This window comes from Athene noctua, chromosome 5 (genome assembly GCF_965140245.1).
Source record: "Athene noctua chromosome 5, bAthNoc1.hap1.1, whole genome shotgun sequence".
Taxonomy (NCBI): Eukaryota; Metazoa; Chordata; class Aves; order Strigiformes; family Strigidae; genus Athene; species Athene noctua.
In genome coordinates this window covers 64,227,445-64,244,799 of record NC_134041.1, presented here as the reverse complement: position 1 = coordinate 64,244,799, position 17,355 = coordinate 64,227,445, and the positions used below count along the sequence as shown (strand labels likewise).

Sequence of the window (17,355 nt, the reverse complement as noted above, 5' to 3'; positions counted from 1 at the left end):
TTTGCTTCTGCTGACAAGTTGGAAAAGAAAAATCCCATTTATATTTTGAGATTTCCTAAAGCCTGTTGATTTATGAAATACGACTGGTCTTGCATTAAGTTTGTTTTGTTTTTTTTCTTTTTCAGAGAAAAAAAAAAATACCACATTTGACTTTATCGACAATTTAAATAGTGGAATTATTCCATCAAATTCCATTTCCCTAATTGAGAGGTTCCTGGCAAGTTAAACAGCAATTAAGAACAACTTAAATAATTAAGTTATGTTTTAATTTCTGCTTCTTTGAGATTGAGAGAGTTGTCCCATCACAGGCCATCTCATACACGCATTCCCCATGCATCCACATGGCACATACTGGTGTACAGTAGGCAATTACCAATGAGCCGTTCATATTTAGAGCTGATTAGCAGCAATGTGGATGTGGTTTATTTGGTGCTGACCACCAGACATGAACAGGATTCAAACCCTGTTGAGAGGTAGAGTAAAATATTAGCTCAAGCTCAAGACCACACTGAAACTGCTTCCAGTTGGCTTGGAGCCTGTGAACTGATGTCTGGACATGCTGTATGATATAGATTTCTTTTTTTTTTTTTTTTTTTTTTCCCCTCTGTCTCTACTACCAGTGATGAAAAGGACAGCCTGATAGTTTTAAATAGGGTTTGAATTGTCTCTTGTCTTTCAGGCCTGGCTCATTTGCAAGATCTTTCTGACTTCCCTGCATCAGCATGGTTTGGGACTGGGGAAGACACAGATGCCATGAATTAGAAAGCTGGGGCCCAAAAAGTGTATACTTGATATTGCATTTTTCCCAAATATTTACAACCTTTGGAATTCTGGTAGTCTTTTGCCTGGTAGAGGTAATGGTAGAAATCCCACAGATTTCAGTAAAAGTTGATCTTAAAGAATGGCCACTTCTCAATTACTCACAGAGTTGCTGAAATCCCCTCAAGGTTCCTTGTATAGTTTTTGGTTGGGGATCTCTAGTTTAATATACTAATTGCCACATTGGAAAATATTATATAATTTAACAATGTCTCCTGAAAAATGGAAAAGCTGCACCATCTTGTTCTTTGGGGAACATAGGCTGACTCAGGAGTGTGGGAGAACCATGTTCATGAGGAAGACATAGAAATGGTCTGGGAATAACAGTGGCTTTTTTGAAACACCTGACAAAAGTGGAAGGAAAAAATAATTATGGATTTATTTTATTTGCATCAAATTCTTAGTACTGAATGACTGGTAGGTATTGTTCATCTAATCCTGCCACATCAAAAAAAAAAAGAAAGAAACCATAGCTTTTGACTAGTTATATTTTTAAGGTGCTGTGCTTGGCAGTGATCAATGGGGGGAAAATGCAGTTGTAGGAAAAGAAAATTAGTCAGAAACAGAGAGCTGGCCAAGAAAATTCATACTTGATATTCATTATCTTATTACAGATGGTCACAAGCCAAGGGCTGATATCCTGTAGGCAGCACTCAAAGGATAAGTGTGCATTAAATGAAAAATATCTTTCCTTTATGCTGAATATGCAGATAATTATTTTTTTTTAATTTTTTTTTTTTTACCATGGCATTGCCTCATATGCAAAAGTGAACTGTTCTTAAAGGCTCATGCTGTCACTTGAGATGGGAGGCTCAGGGACCTGAGCCTCAGTAGGCAGCTTGGGCTCTTGCATGCTCTAGAAAACAAAATTAATCACTCTGGTATCTGATCATTTGCCCATGTCCTCTGCACCTAAAGAAAATGAGGTGTAAAGAAATGGATATTTAGTTATTTTAGACAGTAGCTGGGTATACAAAGGGTACATTGGAAACCTGGCATTGACATGGTCTGTTTTGGCTATGAACTCTTGACAACATAATGCTGGATCTTAAGGAAACAAACAAAAAAAAGAGAGCTTTACCCAGTAAATGGATACTACTAAGTCCCTCCCTTTCAGCATAAATTAAAGAAAATTATTTAAGTCCAGGTCTGGGGGTTTTTTTAAGTTAATGTTCTAAGCAGGATACAGTTTAGCATTAAAAATAAAACCCTTCATGGTTTTCTGTTGGTTTTGAGTTGTCTAGTAAAGGGAGATGGTCAGGCTGGCCCATTTCAAACGGTGACTAATGGACTTCTGCCTCCATTGCTGTTCCAACTGCCTCCAAAATTAAATGATTAATTGCACAAGGGAAAGACAACAATCCTTATGTGATTTTGCTGATTACAGAGTTGCTGATTATCGGAGTAAAGGGAATATATTGTCCTAGTTCCCTAAATTCTTCAAGGAATGAAGGAGATCTGAAAATAATTTAAAACTACAGGGTGTAAGGTTACTCAAATCACGGGGTGACCTGCTCGGAGGTCCCTCATGTGTCCTGCATGCCATCGTGTATCCTGACTGTAGCTGCAAGGGTTGCAGGGATAAATCAGTCCTGCTCTTCCAACTGTGATCCATCATACACAGCACGCCTGTCCGATGGGTAAATAATAGATCTTACCTCATTTACCAAAGGTACTAACGAAGCTACAGATGAATTATCAGCCCCTGATTCTTGGTTCAGATCTGTAAAGCAGGATCCTGCAAATGCTCTTGCACAGCCTTTAATAACATGGGGTTTGTCTGGTTTTTTTTCCCTTTCTCTTGGACTTCTTGCTGTTGTAGTTAACAGTAAAATGTTCATCTGTTGGCTTGGCCGAACTGATGCTAATGATGTTTTGTACCAAAACTGTGCAGTCAGCTTGGAATGAAAATTTCAGTTAACTGGTTAGGAGGCCAAAGGCTTTGAGTTTCTTCATCGTATCTTGCTAAGAACAGCATAGCTAGGGCAGCTTTTTTCTAACCGTTTTACTTTTTATGTTTAAACCAGTCTTTATGGTGTCATTAACCTGCTTCTGGGTCCTTCCTCTATTTTCTTTTTTCCTTTTTTTAGCTTTATGCAGGAGAATTGTCTAGAGACGTGTATCAGTCTCACAATGGTTGTAGCATCTCGCCTTTGTTGCAGTACAGACGGAAATAAAAAGAGCAGACACTTCCTATACATCAAAAAGACACACTAATAAAATACAGCCAGCTGAAAATGATTGCTGTTTAATAGCATATAGAGCAGTTTAGAGGAGGAATTGAGGAAGAATGCCTTGGCCAATTAAAAGTTTCACGGAATTCCAGGTAATTATTGCTGCTAAACCTTTGCCAGTGCTTGGGGATTAACGCCTTCATAATTTAAAGACAGTGGAGAAATTAGTAATGCAGTGCACTATTCGGTGTAGTGTCTAATTGATGAATGCTTACAGCACCCCACAAGCAAATTCTTATCCTTAGTTTATAAAAGAGATAGGGAATTTTAAAGGTGCCTTTCTCTGGTCACGCAGTTCCTCAACTAAATCTGATGTCCACCTTGATGTAGGAATTATCTACGGATATCTCCTGTGTGGTTGGCAGTATGTGCTCAGGATGCACGTTAGACACTTGTAAAGTAGGCACAGAATATTAAATTCCTTTCTCTGACAATAATTTCTACCTGAGCCCTGTCTGTAAACCTACTTTATGCCTTCTTATGCTGTGCCAGGCCTGAGGTACAGCAGAGGAGTCTTCTTACTCTGTGATCCTACAGTTGCAATTATAATTACTAATGCCGGTGGTATTGCTGGAGATCGTATTACTTTATGCCATGTAGTACCAGAAACCCTATTCCAGCATGTGCAGACCATGGAGATCCAAACCACACTGTCTATATTTCCTTTGCTGAGCTGAAAGAGCAGCCTTATGCCAGCAGTTTCCTCAGCAGAAGGAACTGGAGAGATATTCAACCTTTTGTCTACATTGTTTTACTGTAGTAGCTCAGAAGAATTGGGCAAGATCCAGCACAAGAACCCAAGCATGGCTTTTGTTGGGTGAGCTGTCTGGAGTGTACAGGTAGAGCGGTTTTTGGTTAGGAGTCATCACATAAAGCCCAGAATTGGCCATGTGTCCTAGGTTCTTCCACAGGTTTCGTGGAGCAAGGTGGGGTATCTCTTACTAAAGTTACTCTTTCCTCTTTGCACACTGTAGCTTATAGTGCAGCAAGAGTGCTCTCATGGCTGGAAAAATCTTTGAGATCCTCAGAGAGCAGGTGGTATTGCTGTAAAAATAATTATTTTGGGTAGAAAAAGGAGTTAAACAGGAATCCACTGGTTAATATGTCTGAGCTTCATTCTGCCTTCTCACTGTGCAATATTTAATAATCCAGTTTGATACTGCAATGCCTCTTCCATCCTGCAGAAATGATGCTTGCATCAGCATTTGGTTTAAAAGGTATAATGCACACCGCAGATCATAATGAATACTTTCACTCTGCACCTTTTCTTACAAAAGCATTTCAGCACGCTTTTGTTCATTATCGTTTGCCATGGGTCTTCAGAAGCATCATGACTCTGCTCAGCGATGGCAATGCATCACTGGGAGAATGGAAAACACGTAAAACACAAATAATAATTTTGCTCTACAGTATGGCACTTCAGAAGAGGAAAATTTTCTTTGAGCCATTGCTTCTTTTAAAGTATAGTGTGCTGCAATGACAAATACACAGCTTTGATGTTTCCTGCTCCACTCAACCATGACATTGTAAATCAGCGTTTTGCTTTTTCATACTCCGTCATTATCAAAACCTGTTGTAACTTTGTTGTAGACAAGCATACGTTAGCTCTTGGAAACCATGCAGCTTACTGTATTCTCTTCCGTAACAGGGGAATTATTGTATTTGAAAACAAAAGCTACATTCTGGAGCCATTAGAAGGTGCTACAAGCGAACACAAGATCTACCGAGCAGGGAATTTGAAAATAGCCCCAGGATCTTGTGGCCACCAGCTGGACATCTCTGCCATGAGAGCTAATGACAGTGACACATCACACCATTCTCAAGCTGGCAGGGTAGGTGGATGATGCACTTCTCTGTTTCTGGTTTGCTGAGTACATCTCTGGTAGTATTTCCATATTACTGCCTACCATAACTCTTTATTACAAAGGGTCCCTCCTGAGCAAAACATTAAACCATACAGTCAACTTCTGTTGATGAAATGTGCTTAAGTGCATGCTTAAAATTAAGCATATACTTACATGATTTGTTAAAGCTTTATTACTTTTTCTCGATCCTGCATGCATTACTTGCTTTTCTAATTTATTTTTGGTAAGAAGATGGCACAAAAAAAAATTATGGTTTCATATTATGGTAATATATTTCGGTTCATGTATGATCATAGCCAAAATTTAAGACCCCGTAAGAACACTGAGCAAAGTCTGGTAAAGTTCTTGCCCACCCAAGGTGGAAGAGAACATGATAGCTATGGTGCTTTGCTAATATTAGGTTTTGAACCTTTACATTCTCGTGGGAAAGTATCTTACGCAGACAAAACAAGTTCTCGCCGTACTATTTTACAGATGTATTATTGTAGTTGGTTTTATGTAGGAAGAATTTTATATAATGTGAAATGCATCTAGGTAATGGAAACTATAGAAAATTAAATGAGCTAAAAATCAGGAAGAGGAAATACTGTAATAAGTTCATCTGAATATTGGAGAAGGATTGTAGAAAAGACTGGTTTAGGTGTTCCGAATTTATACAGTGATACAAATCTGCCCTCAGCACTTATTAAATGTCACATATTGGGATTTATACTTGCATGTACTGTTGCATCAGGTTAATTGTAAGGAAAGCAACCTAAAGGGCATCCCTAGATATTATTTATGTCGTGGAATTATTTTACATTTTAGGAATATCAACTATTACATCTAATGCATTAGCCTTTGCATATATCATTTTATGGGCTAAGTATATCTCTAAAAATGTGTGCAGGTTGAAAACATTGGAAAAGTACTTTTCACAACTTTATTAAGGTTTCCCCAGAATCTTTGGACTTTTGACTGAATTTCCCTGAAGTAATCAATGTAACCCTAGGAAACTGAAATAAAATTTGTGCATACAACTAGGTGATACAGTCAAAGCAATTTTACTATTACCCTTACGGTTCTCACATTTTGTTGATGGCTTCAACTATGTGCCAGAATTCCCCTTAAATATCTGAAAAATATTTTTGCTGTGGTTCCGTGGACATAATTATAAAACCTGTCAACGGTCACATCATATGGATAGGTACAATATATATAATGAGTGTGTTGGATACGCTTCTAATGTATGAATTTTGAAAGTTGTCAAATGTAATGTGTGGAGCGAGTTTTCACATTTCAATGTTGTCATCAGCTAAGTAGGCTGTCAGGGCATACTGAATAAAGATGACCTGCAAAGTATGGAGACATAAGGCTGCTGCAAATTACACTGGGTGACAGGAGGGAGCAGAAATCTAGTCTCAGGTTCAGGGCATGATGAAACTTTTTCATTTATTGACAGGTTTGGGGAAGCTTTTTGTTTGGTTTTGGTTTTTTTTTTCTCCCCTGACCCTTCACTCAACTATCTACACTAAATTCTTATTGAGCAGAGCTGAAATGTGAGATCAATATATTACAAAGTTAGACTACTTTTGGGTTACAGAAAAATGATGGAACAAACGGTAGACTCAGCTTCTCAGATCCAAACACTAGATTTAATAGAACAAATCAGGGAAGGTAGCAGATGTGTGCAAACACGGTTTGCCCCACTGGAGCTGGGTCTCTAAATACCAGGTCATTTCATAACGCAGTGGACTCTCAAGTTGCAGCAGGGAGTGTGTTTTCAGTTGAGCTCCAGAGAGATAGGATCCTACAGAAAGCAAGCTTGATGTGTGAGACAGCCCCTACAGTATGGCTTTTTCTCTGTAGCCACGCAAAAAAAGCCATTTTGGTGGTGCTGGTGGTCCACAGGTCAGGCAGGTGAGCTGTTCAGGGCAAGTGGATCATGGAGAAAGAGGGAAGCTGCAACACCTGAGTGTGAATCGAGCAGGAGGAAGGGCTACAGTGTCATGGACAGCAGTTTTGTGATAGATCAGATGTGGTAGAAGCAGGGGAGAAAGACAACGGTCAGTGGAACAAAGCATATTGTCTTCCATCTTGTGTATCAATCATGGCTGTATTACTGACTCTTCATTTTAATTCTGAAGGATTAACTCAGGCAATGGACTGTGCAGTTGATGCAGCTGACTGCAGAAAGCAAGCTGAAAGAAGTCGTAATTAGGTATATTTTATAAATAAATATTGTATCCAAGGAATACACATAGCCTTTGGGCAAATTTCAGGAATGGATTCGTTATGCAAGTCAGTCACCAGAGGCTTACACGTTTGTACCCTGCTAGCCAGTTTCTCTCAGGCTAACTCTCTCAAGTCCAAACAGTTCTACTCTTGGTAAAAAGTAAATGGTTTAAACTGACTGATGTAACAGAGCTCTTATACCTTTGTACCTGCATTTTCATGTCTTATCTTTTACTCTTCATTTGGAAGAGGACTAGAGGCACCTTGGAGGTAGGGAGCCCGATCAGGACTGCATAATAAAAACCTTCAGATTTATGGTAGACTTTTACTGTCTGAGAGATCAATCCTGCCACAGACAACACCCACTTGGTAATTTGCCTTATGTGGCATCTCACTCGTGTCTGATGTATTCGCAGGGAGGTAAATGGAGCTCTGCCAGAGCACTCCAGGTTCTGCTGAAGTCTACTGAGACATGGCAAGTCCTTTGTATTGCATCTGCTGCTGTTCCAGGAGCAGCAGGAGGGGACGTGCTGCCTCCTTGGTGTCCTGGTTCCCAGCCAGCATACTACCAGGCCCTGCTGGTGACCTGTGTGGCTGGCAAGACATGGGCATGTGCACCAAGTCTGTGCACGCACCATGACCCCGTGGTGGTGGCAGTTGCCTCCAGTGGAGCACAAAAAAGGTGACAGGGAACCCCAGTTCCACGAGAAATTGTAAGAATATCTACCCAAGCTCATTTTCCAGGCCCCCTAATAAGTGTAGTCCTGTGAAGTGTTTGTGTCATTGATGTTTAGTTCGTTAATGATAGCTTTAACTGCTTTCTCGGTTCATAAATACTGTCCAAATGGAACTTAACTATTTTCCAATTATTGTAGTTCGAAGGCTGAGTAACACTATTAAATATGAGTTTGAAAAGTCAGAGTTACTAAAGGTTACACTTTCCTCTAAACACAGTGCTGCTTGCAAAACATTCAAAATCATTACTCTGCAGATAACAGAGGAACGCTTTGGTAATGTGAAGAAAACCTCTTGAAATTCGGCTGGAAGGTGATGTCCAGCACTGGCTTAGCTTAGGGGATCACACAGTTTGCCTTGGAACAGTTTTCTTTGGAAAGCTTTAGTCACGTTTTAGGTTATAGAGCACTGGGTTAGTTCAAGACATCACGGTCATTAGCAGGTCAAACATCTGCTTAAGCTTCTTAAGTTCTGGCATGAAGATCAGATATACTGCTGAGACCTCTTTCCCTTAACTATCTTATTCCAGAAACAAGGGAGGAATGACAGAATGGATGCTCAGCTGCTGTAAACCACAGAACTTTTACAGGCATTAATAGGTCACTTAAATTTAAGGTAGCAGAGGAGCTGTGCTGTGATTAGTACTATTACAAAATAATTTTATTTTCTTCAGTGATCTTTTTTGCAGTTAAGCATTATGATTCCTTTAGACCTGCATTTAGAACTGCAAGTCGTGTGACCAGCTGTTTTATATGAATATACAGATGCAAAATTAAATGTATGCCTTCTGGTTTTAGAGTATTAGTTTACTTCTGCAGACACTGACAGTTCATTTCATTTTTGTCTGCAGTTTTTGTTCCTGGGCTTTTCTTCCTACATAATTTAGCAGTTGAGCACTTGATCTCTTCTCTGCTTCACTCAATATCCCTTTATCTCTCATTTTTCTTAGTAGCCAGTTTGTCTATTGTGTGAAATGTTTGCTAAAAGTCATCTCATCATTTCTTTAAACGTGCCTTCGAAATAGTAAAGGTCTTTCTGCTAGAGATGATATTCTCCTGTGAGGAAAGATAACTCAAACATTTCAACTGCAGAAAGCTGAAAGGTTGAGTCTCTTTCTGTTGTAGCAGATAAAGGAAAACGTCCATGAGGAGAAGGAATACAATAAAATTTGTATGTAGTGAAATCTTTGGAAGTATGAGATGCTGTGTATCTCCTCTTGCAAGTACTCTGTTGGACCGAGGCAGGGCTGATTCCAAGGGTCACTTATTGCAGAAACAAAATACTATTTTCATCTTTTTTGGCAGTACAAGAGGGAGACTCTGAAGACAACCAAGTATGTGGAGCTTGTTATTGTGGCAGATAATCGTGAGGTAAGAAACTTCAAACTAAAATGTTATGGGAAGCATGGACAAGAAATGAGTAGCTCAGTTCAGCTGCCATGGTATTGCAAGTGATGTGCGTCACAGAGTGATATGGTGGTTTTCAAAAGTAAAGCTTCTTCCCTAATTAGTGCTGAGCAACGGAAGGCACTATTAAGATAGGACAACACTGATAATTGTAAAATTTCTTGCAATACTTCACAAGGAAATTTGACTCTCAAGTAACTGGGATATATGGCAGTAATTGAAGAAGAGAGAAATATGAATTCACTGCCCGGGATCTCCTTGAGCTAGTTAAGTCTTCATTGCCATTAATTCTGCCCTTGGTGGGACTGTCACTGTTTGGAAGACACAGTGGGATCCTGCACTTGCTTTTGAAGCAGTACTTCAGCATCACACTGCATGAGGCCCGACTGCCTTCCTGACGGTTTGCAAAAAAGAGCTCCAAAGCAAGTAACCAGGACTGGCTGTGGAAATGTTCCAGTGAGTTGAATGTCAGCCAAAGATCTAAATCTTGGTTTGAATTATTTTGCTACTTACATTTTTTTTTTTTTCTGTCTCCTTGAACACTGCTAGTTAGGGAATTACAGTCCCTCCGCTGCAAGAGCTGAAACAGCTAACAGAAGAGCCTTTTCTTTTTCACAAAACATCAGCCCATGAAAGATCCTTATGTAAGACTTAGCGATTTTAAAATCCTTTCATGGGAACCAAAGTCCTACCCCGCAGCCTGTGCTTATTCCAAGGCAGATCATGCTCTCATGGAGCTAGCAGGAGTCTGCTGATGGCCTTTGGTTGCGCAGTGTAATTCCCAGACATCACCAGCAATGCTGGCAGAGTCAGGTGGCTGTTGGGGGGATGCTCTGTGCTATTTGTGCTGTTAGTACATTGATCCTTTTGTTCCAAGTTTCAGAGACAAGGCAAGGATGTGGAAAAAATTAAGCAGAGACTGATAGAAATTGCGAACTATGTTGATAAGGTAAGAACATGAACATTATTTCACTTTTTCCAAACTTACTCTGCTTTCTGAAGGACGTTGCTGTGAAATCTGTGTTCCTTCTACTAGTAACTTAAGAAAGCTGCCAGGCTCAGATCAGCAGCTTTCACAACCTTTGACACATCTCCTTATCCACCCACCTTTTCAAGGAGCTAACCCTGCTGCTTTCCTAATACTCCAGTATTTCAGAGCAACGTTTTTCTCCAGCCAGTAAAACCAAAAAAGTAAACTTAAATCTTTCATATGCCCTTCAGCATACTAAGCTGTGAGCTCTGCTCCGCTGTATATGGGATGCAGATATCTCTGGAAGCACTATTCCTAAGGAGATGTACAATTTAGCCCTAGGATTTTACTAACTTGGGAAGAGGGTGCAGATAATCACATATGGAACAGCCCCTAGCAAGAGAATTATTCTGTGGAGGAATTTGGAGAACAAAGTCCTTTGCAGCAGCAAGGGATGGTTCGATTGTAAAGCCAAGAAAGGGCCTGTGAAGACGCAGTCAATAAAATATATAACTCAAGGAAGATGGCAGAATTAAAAATATGTAGTTCTTAAGGAAGCAGAAGTTGATGGCTGAGTGAGAGCAATAAGAAAGAGACATACACTGGATTTTTTTCTATTTGAAGTAATTTCTTGATGCTAATCAGTAAATGCTAAGAGTCCTCTACAGCACTTTTTGAACAAATTAAAGGTATTTTTTGTTGTGCTGTATGGCCAAAAAAAATTAGGAGTCCAGTAGTGAAATTATAACTGAGGGAGTCTTCATTTAGCTGAGAACTTATCAAGTGATACTTCAAGGGCAATAACTCAAGGAGAAGCATGCTTGATTAAAAACAACCTGCTGAAGACACCTCCACCTCTTCCATAATTGTCTTGCTGACTGATTACTGGAGGACAGGTGTTTATATGTTACCTGCTCAAAATTAATTTTCCATGTTATAATATATTTGTGCTTCATGCTATATTTATGCTCAGCAAATGCCAATGTTATCCAAATGACTGTAATGCATATAAACAAGACAAAGATATGCTTTTCTTAGCCTGTAAGCCAAATCTGTACTTGATTGATTCTTGAATTTTTCTTCACATTAGTCTCACATTGGAACTGTTACCTCTGCTCCGTTGTTAATGCTGCTGTGGCTCCCCTCTGGTAGCAACTGTGGCATTTACTGGTGGGATAATAGTGTATGTGGCCCACAGTGCTAAAATCGCTTATTTTTATCTGCTGGGACCAAGACTCGATGACTCTGGCTAATTTTCAGCTCTATTATTTTGAACCACAATCATAGTACATCACAGCTGCTTCTACCTCTTGCACTGCATTGGTGCTGGTGATGGAGGGCAGCCATGGAGAGAGTCATCTGCCATAGCAACACATTTGTTTGGAAGTGAAGGACGTGTAAAGGTAGTTGCAGTAACGTTCCATCTTGAAGGAAGATACCAGACTGGGGTGGGACATAGAGAAGTAGCATATCTCTGGATGGCTTTGAATGCCTTACGGGTGTTTAGTCAGGTCAGAACTGTTTTCTGTAAGTCGTGGAAATATTTTGAGTCAGTCCTGTCAGGTGTTCCCTTCTGCCCTGGAGAAGAGACCATTTAAGCCTCTGCAAGAAAGGTTCATATGCACGTTATGCTTCTGTTGAAATATTCTAACCCAATGTGGTCTCAAACGGGTTTTAGAGACATGAGTCTATTTTTCTTTTCTCATTAGTTCTATAGGCCACTAAATATTCGTGTAGCCCTGGTTGGAGTGGAAGTATGGAACGACATGGATAAGTGCTCTATTTCTCAAGACCCTTTCACCAGCCTCCATGAGTTTCTGGACTGGAGAAAGCTAAAACTACTACCTCGTAAACCCCATGACAATGCACAGCTGATAAGGTAGACTTGACACTCTTTTTAATATCGGCCAGGATTTCAGTGATTTGAAATAGCTGTAATGAATTCTTCCCCAGTTGCTAAGCTGTTGGGAGGAACATCTGTGCTCCTGAGGGTTTGTCTTTCCCCTCTGCAAATATCAAACATAAAAGCATTTTGCAGAGCCCTTCAGCAGATGCTTCAGATTAATTTCCTTCCACAGCTTCGCAATAGCTCTGTTACTTTTAGGCCTTTCCTGAGTACAACTCGTGTAGAAGTGTAGATGTGTAATAATCTGGTAGATACTTAGAGTATGAATTTACATGCAGTTTAATCTGGTTTCGGTCTAAATTGTTACTGTAAAAGGCAGTTCTGCCCTCACCCCAAAAAGTAGGGCTAAGGGGACACTACGTGAGGCCTGTTTGTTAGTAGAAAGACCTCAGTAAACTTTAAAATGCAGTCTAAATTGGACAATTTGTTTGCATTTGTGACTTAAAAAATAAATTATACACATCCTTTACCCTGGTGCTGGTTCCTGGATTAAAGTAATTGAGTAAACATGCTCAAAGTAAAAGCACTCTTAAAAAAAAAAAAACGTAAGAGAAACACCTCTTTCTTGAACCAGGTATTATTTTGATCAATGAGCCAGTCTTTACACTATACAGATAAACATACCTGGCATCTTAGTAATTAAAAGGAGCTCTTTAGCGTCACATAAATATTCTTAGATTGCCTGTGTAGGAATAGAGCGAGCCCTTCCAAACTGTCCCACATGAGATATTTGATTACTTTCTATGTATAATAATACTTTGTTTGGAACTATTACATTCTAGGCTGTTTATTATAACAAGTAGTATATAAACTTCCCACTGCATTAAAATGACCCTTCTTTGAGCTAGAGACTTAATTTTTATGTTTGTATTTCTATTCCCAACTTCGCTCCGGGAAAAAAAAAAAAAAAAAAAAGAAAGGAAAGAAGGGTCTTCTTACAGTGGTCAACCCAAAGGACAGAGATCAAATGGATCTTTCTCGTAGCAGGGATGCTGTCATTGTCAGTTCAGCAAGTCGACATGACTAATCTGTGCTTTTCATTGTTTTAAACCTGTTTTAAACCTGAATGTCTGGACCTGACACATTTGAAATGGGATCTTTGTCTTGAGATTGGCAGAAATACAAGACTGGAAATAATAGGGCACTATCTTGGCACTGAATGGTGATTCTGTTATTCTTCTTCTCCTTTCCCGCCCTCCTGCAGCGGGGTGTACTTCCAAGGGACCACCATTGGCATGGCGCCCATAATGAGCATGTGCACTGCAGAGCAGTCTGGAGGGGTCGTCATGGTAAGTGGTAAAAGCACAGGGCTTGAAACTGGCCCAACTGGTGCGACACAATCACAAGTATTGTAGTACCGTATCCTGTACCAGAACTTCAGCCCCATCTGTCCCATTTTCAGTCTCAGTGTTATCTATATGCACATTGCTTGTAAATGATGGTTTCCATAGTGAACAAAAGATCAAAATATTACATTAAAATATAACATGACCTCTTTGCAAGAAACCTCTACTCCAAATTATCATTAAATCACGTGCTGAGGTGCTGTGAAGGATGAGAACCAGAAGATGTATTTCTAATACACTTGGGTATACTAGTGTTACAGGCAACAACAATCTATCCTGAATCTTTTATTATATTGATTTTATTCTGTATTTACAGAGTTTCCTGCGTAAAGCCTTATTTTCCATCTTTGCAGCACAGTGGTTATATTACATTGCCAGACAACGAGAACAAACAATAGCAGCGTTTATTCTACCTGAGCCTCTCTCAGAGATATATTACTGGTAATGCTGTGGTTAGATGCTAGACATGATGAACATACAAGTAAACATCTGAGCCAATTTCTGGAAAGAGTTCTGGAATATTTTCTTTCTATTTTTTTTATTTTTTTTTTCCAATTCTTAACTGTTTCATGCAAAAGGAGGGGAAAGAAGTTTTGTGTTAACTAAGCTTTCCAATAGAAGTATTTTAAATAAAATTAGATGTGGACTCACAGAGCTTGCAGGCCACTAGCTAGCTCAGCTGGTGACCTCAGAGCTCAACTCCAGAGCAGAAAGCCGGGGAGCCCTAAAAACCTCTTAGATATTCTCTGAGCTCAGCCTGCCTGTGCTGAGAACCTTTGTGTTTCCCACAGCTTTGTTTAGACTTCCAGTCCCTTAGATGATGTGGTGGTTCTCTCCAGCTCTGCTGGACACCCCGGCTGCAAATCCCAACCTAAACTAGGTGGGAGCTCTGGAACACACAATGTTCAGAGTCAGCCTGATCTCAAAACTCCCAGTTCTTCAGAGCTTCATGGGGCTAACCTGGAGCCCAGGCCACTAAGGCTTTTGCTTCGAGACAATCCATGTAGTGGGGAAATCATAGAGTTGAAGCCCCTTGAAGGTCTTCCCTTTCCTTCCTTGTTAACTAGCTCAGAAGCTGAGGCTGGTCCACAATGCAGGGCTCCTTTGTGGTCTCTTGGACAAGTAGGCAAGAAGCCAAGCTGGGCTGATGTGTGCATTTGTGGAAGATGATGTATGGATGGTTCAGAGTGGGAGGATTTACAACGTGAGCGGGGAAGCTGAGGTATAGGAAAGAGTGGGAAAGAAAAATCACATAATTTGGAGAAAAGTCTTGTCAAAATTGTAGAAAAGACAAAGGGTTTAGTCTCTTGGTAGCTTTAGAAGCTGGGTCTCTAATTGGTGTTTGTTACAGCTTTTCACTGGGTACCTGGGGGATAGTTACAAAAGGAAAAGGAGGAAAAGTGGAAGAAAAAGCTGTAGGAGTCTCCCAGTGCGCTTCCAAATCTTGGCAAAAGCACAGATGAGGCAGACAGCCCCATAGTATCCATTTCACCCTCAGGCCAGCAGTCACTGCTTGGGCTTTATCTGCAGTCAGAGATACCCTAATGATGACTTTTTTTTTATCTTTTTAATTTTTAGCATAAGCTAAAATATGCTATGCTATGTTTTACTGCTAAGTCAGTCCTCTTTGCTCTGGAAACTGTCATTTTAAACAGAAACAACAAAAAACAGTTCATTCCAGTAACAAGAAAACAAGAATCAGCATTTCTTTAAAGTGCTCTCTGGGCTCTGACAAAGAGAGACTGATTTATATGTCCAGGAGAAACCCAGTGTCTGGGTATGAATCATGGGCCAGGCTGCAGCTTCAGTTGTGCAGGGGAGTGTGATGTTTCCCAGAGAATCCCACCTCAGTGAATTGAAACTTTTGAGGTGCAAATTAACTCGAGGCTTGCACAGCAGAGCTAGAAATGTTTTCCTGTTCTTCAAACAAATCCTTGAAAAGGAGCTAAATTCAGAACAAGCAAACACTCCCCCCCCAAAACCCAAAAGCTTGGCTGCCCAACCTTCCCCCCCAGTTGACAAAGGCCAATTCGGGTGCATAAAATAAAAGTTTTTATGTATACCAGTGCCTACAGAAGACAGCTCTAAATTTGAAAGATACACAAATGGAAGAATGGATAACTGTTAACCTGGCTGTAATGCTCAACCAGCTCAAGACTGGGTAATTCAGCACTTGACCATCCTTATAATTCAGCCAACCTCTTACCCCACCCCGAATACTCAAACCCAAAAAGCTCCCACACTCTCAAAACTGATCTGAAAGAAGAATGGGGAGAATGCGTGAGAAATTACATTTGAATACAAAAACTGGAGTCATCCTTGTATGATCTGATTTTCCTGACTGGTTTTGAAGTTAGTCAGCTCTACTACACAATCTAAATTCCTCTGTCGTGCCTGCCTGAGAGCCTGCCCCTTTCTATTTTTATATAAGGCTGAATTCTCGCAGGGGTAGGTGACACCCTGTCTCCAACTTACTCAATGTAAGAGAAACTCAAAGTGGGGAGAGCAGTCATCTGAGTACGAGAAGCTTTTGGTCTATCAAAAGCATTGTAATTCTGTTTTACTGTGATGGTTCTGTTGTCTTACAGAAAGACCAAACAAAAGTTGACATTAAAGCAAGTCTTTGACACACAATTCAGTCTTCATTCTTTTTCAAAAGGCTGCTCACTAAATTCATGGCTTTAAAAGTAAAATATTGCTGTAATGTAATGTAGTATTCTCTCTCATGTCAAATTTCTGTTGACTTTAGTGGGAAGTTACACTAAATGACAAGTGTGGAACTGGGGCACTTACATTGCAATGAATTGCTTAATGTAATAGAAGTATGTTTTAGGAAATGTATTCCTACAACTAGTTGAAACTGCATAGAAAGTACCAGAATTGGGGCATTTACCTGTTCTAGCTGTAGGTGACAGTGTTTTATTAATCCAATTTGATCTGGATCTCAGCGGACTGAAGCAGAGTCCAGCTGAAAGCAGCTGCATGTTTTGTGCAACAGCTTATAATGTCTTAACAGTAGATGGTTGCTTATTCAGTGGTTGTGAAACTGTTTGGTAATGACTTTTACTGCTCAAGTTAACTTTCAAAGACCCCGATGGAATAAATCAAAGTCACATTGCTATTCGTTTCTTTAGTCCTTGTGATACTTAAATGGTGTCAGTATCAAATGGGACATGTCGCTGTTTGTTTTTATAATCTTCATTTATGCTGTCTTCAAATAACCTCTTTTGCTGAGACATCACATTCCTTGTTTTAAAAACCCTCTCTAAAAACTGATAAAATTGCATTCCAAGTGGATCTGAGCAACTAATGAGAACCGCATGGGCTATAATAATTGTTTGCCTATTCAAGACCCAAATTGCATTTCAGATCATTTATCGCTCAGGTTCTGGAGTGGACTCTGTGAATCCTTGTTTTGATTTTTAATTAACAGCTTTAGAGGTGTTCAAATAAATATAATCTCTGTTCAGTAAGTAGAAGAAATACTGGCAAAACAAAGAAAAACTGAGCTCAGTTTGTTGTTTGTCGAGATAGCTCAAAGCTTAGAGGAGTTTCTGACTTGACCACACAGCCCTAATTTCAAGGCATCACTCCAAGGTATTGCTGGTAAATTATATGGAATTATTTCATTGTTTTCTTAATCTTTTGTCCTGGATTGTTTTGCAGTTGAGTGAGAGGTTGTGCTCTTTTTATGTCATCAGGTTCAATTACATTGAATTCTCTAAATACTTCATAAATTACTATGAGTACAAAGATAAATCAATCTGTGACTAGTATCTAGAAAAGACATCTCCACATGTAGGCATTATGCAGGAGTATATATTTTCTTGGTTATTACAGATTATTTAGCTGCATAGGTT

At 39.7% G+C, this 17,355-nt stretch overlaps 1 protein-coding gene across 1 annotated transcript in view; it reads left to right on the top strand.

The window, feature by feature from the left end:
* ADAM12 (ADAM metallopeptidase domain 12) overlaps positions 1–17,355 on the top strand; it is a 184,071-nt gene that overhangs the window by 113,411 nt on the left and 53,305 nt on the right. Inside the window, exons 6-10 of the mRNA XM_074908490.1 lie at positions 4,702–4,885; positions 9,172–9,237; positions 10,151–10,222; positions 11,953–12,122; positions 13,354–13,438. Of these exons, the coding sequence (XP_074764591.1) occupies positions 4,702–4,885; positions 9,172–9,237; positions 10,151–10,222; positions 11,953–12,122; positions 13,354–13,438 (577 nt within the window). The remainder of the gene's footprint in view (positions 1–4,701; positions 4,886–9,171; positions 9,238–10,150; positions 10,223–11,952; positions 12,123–13,353; positions 13,439–17,355) is intronic.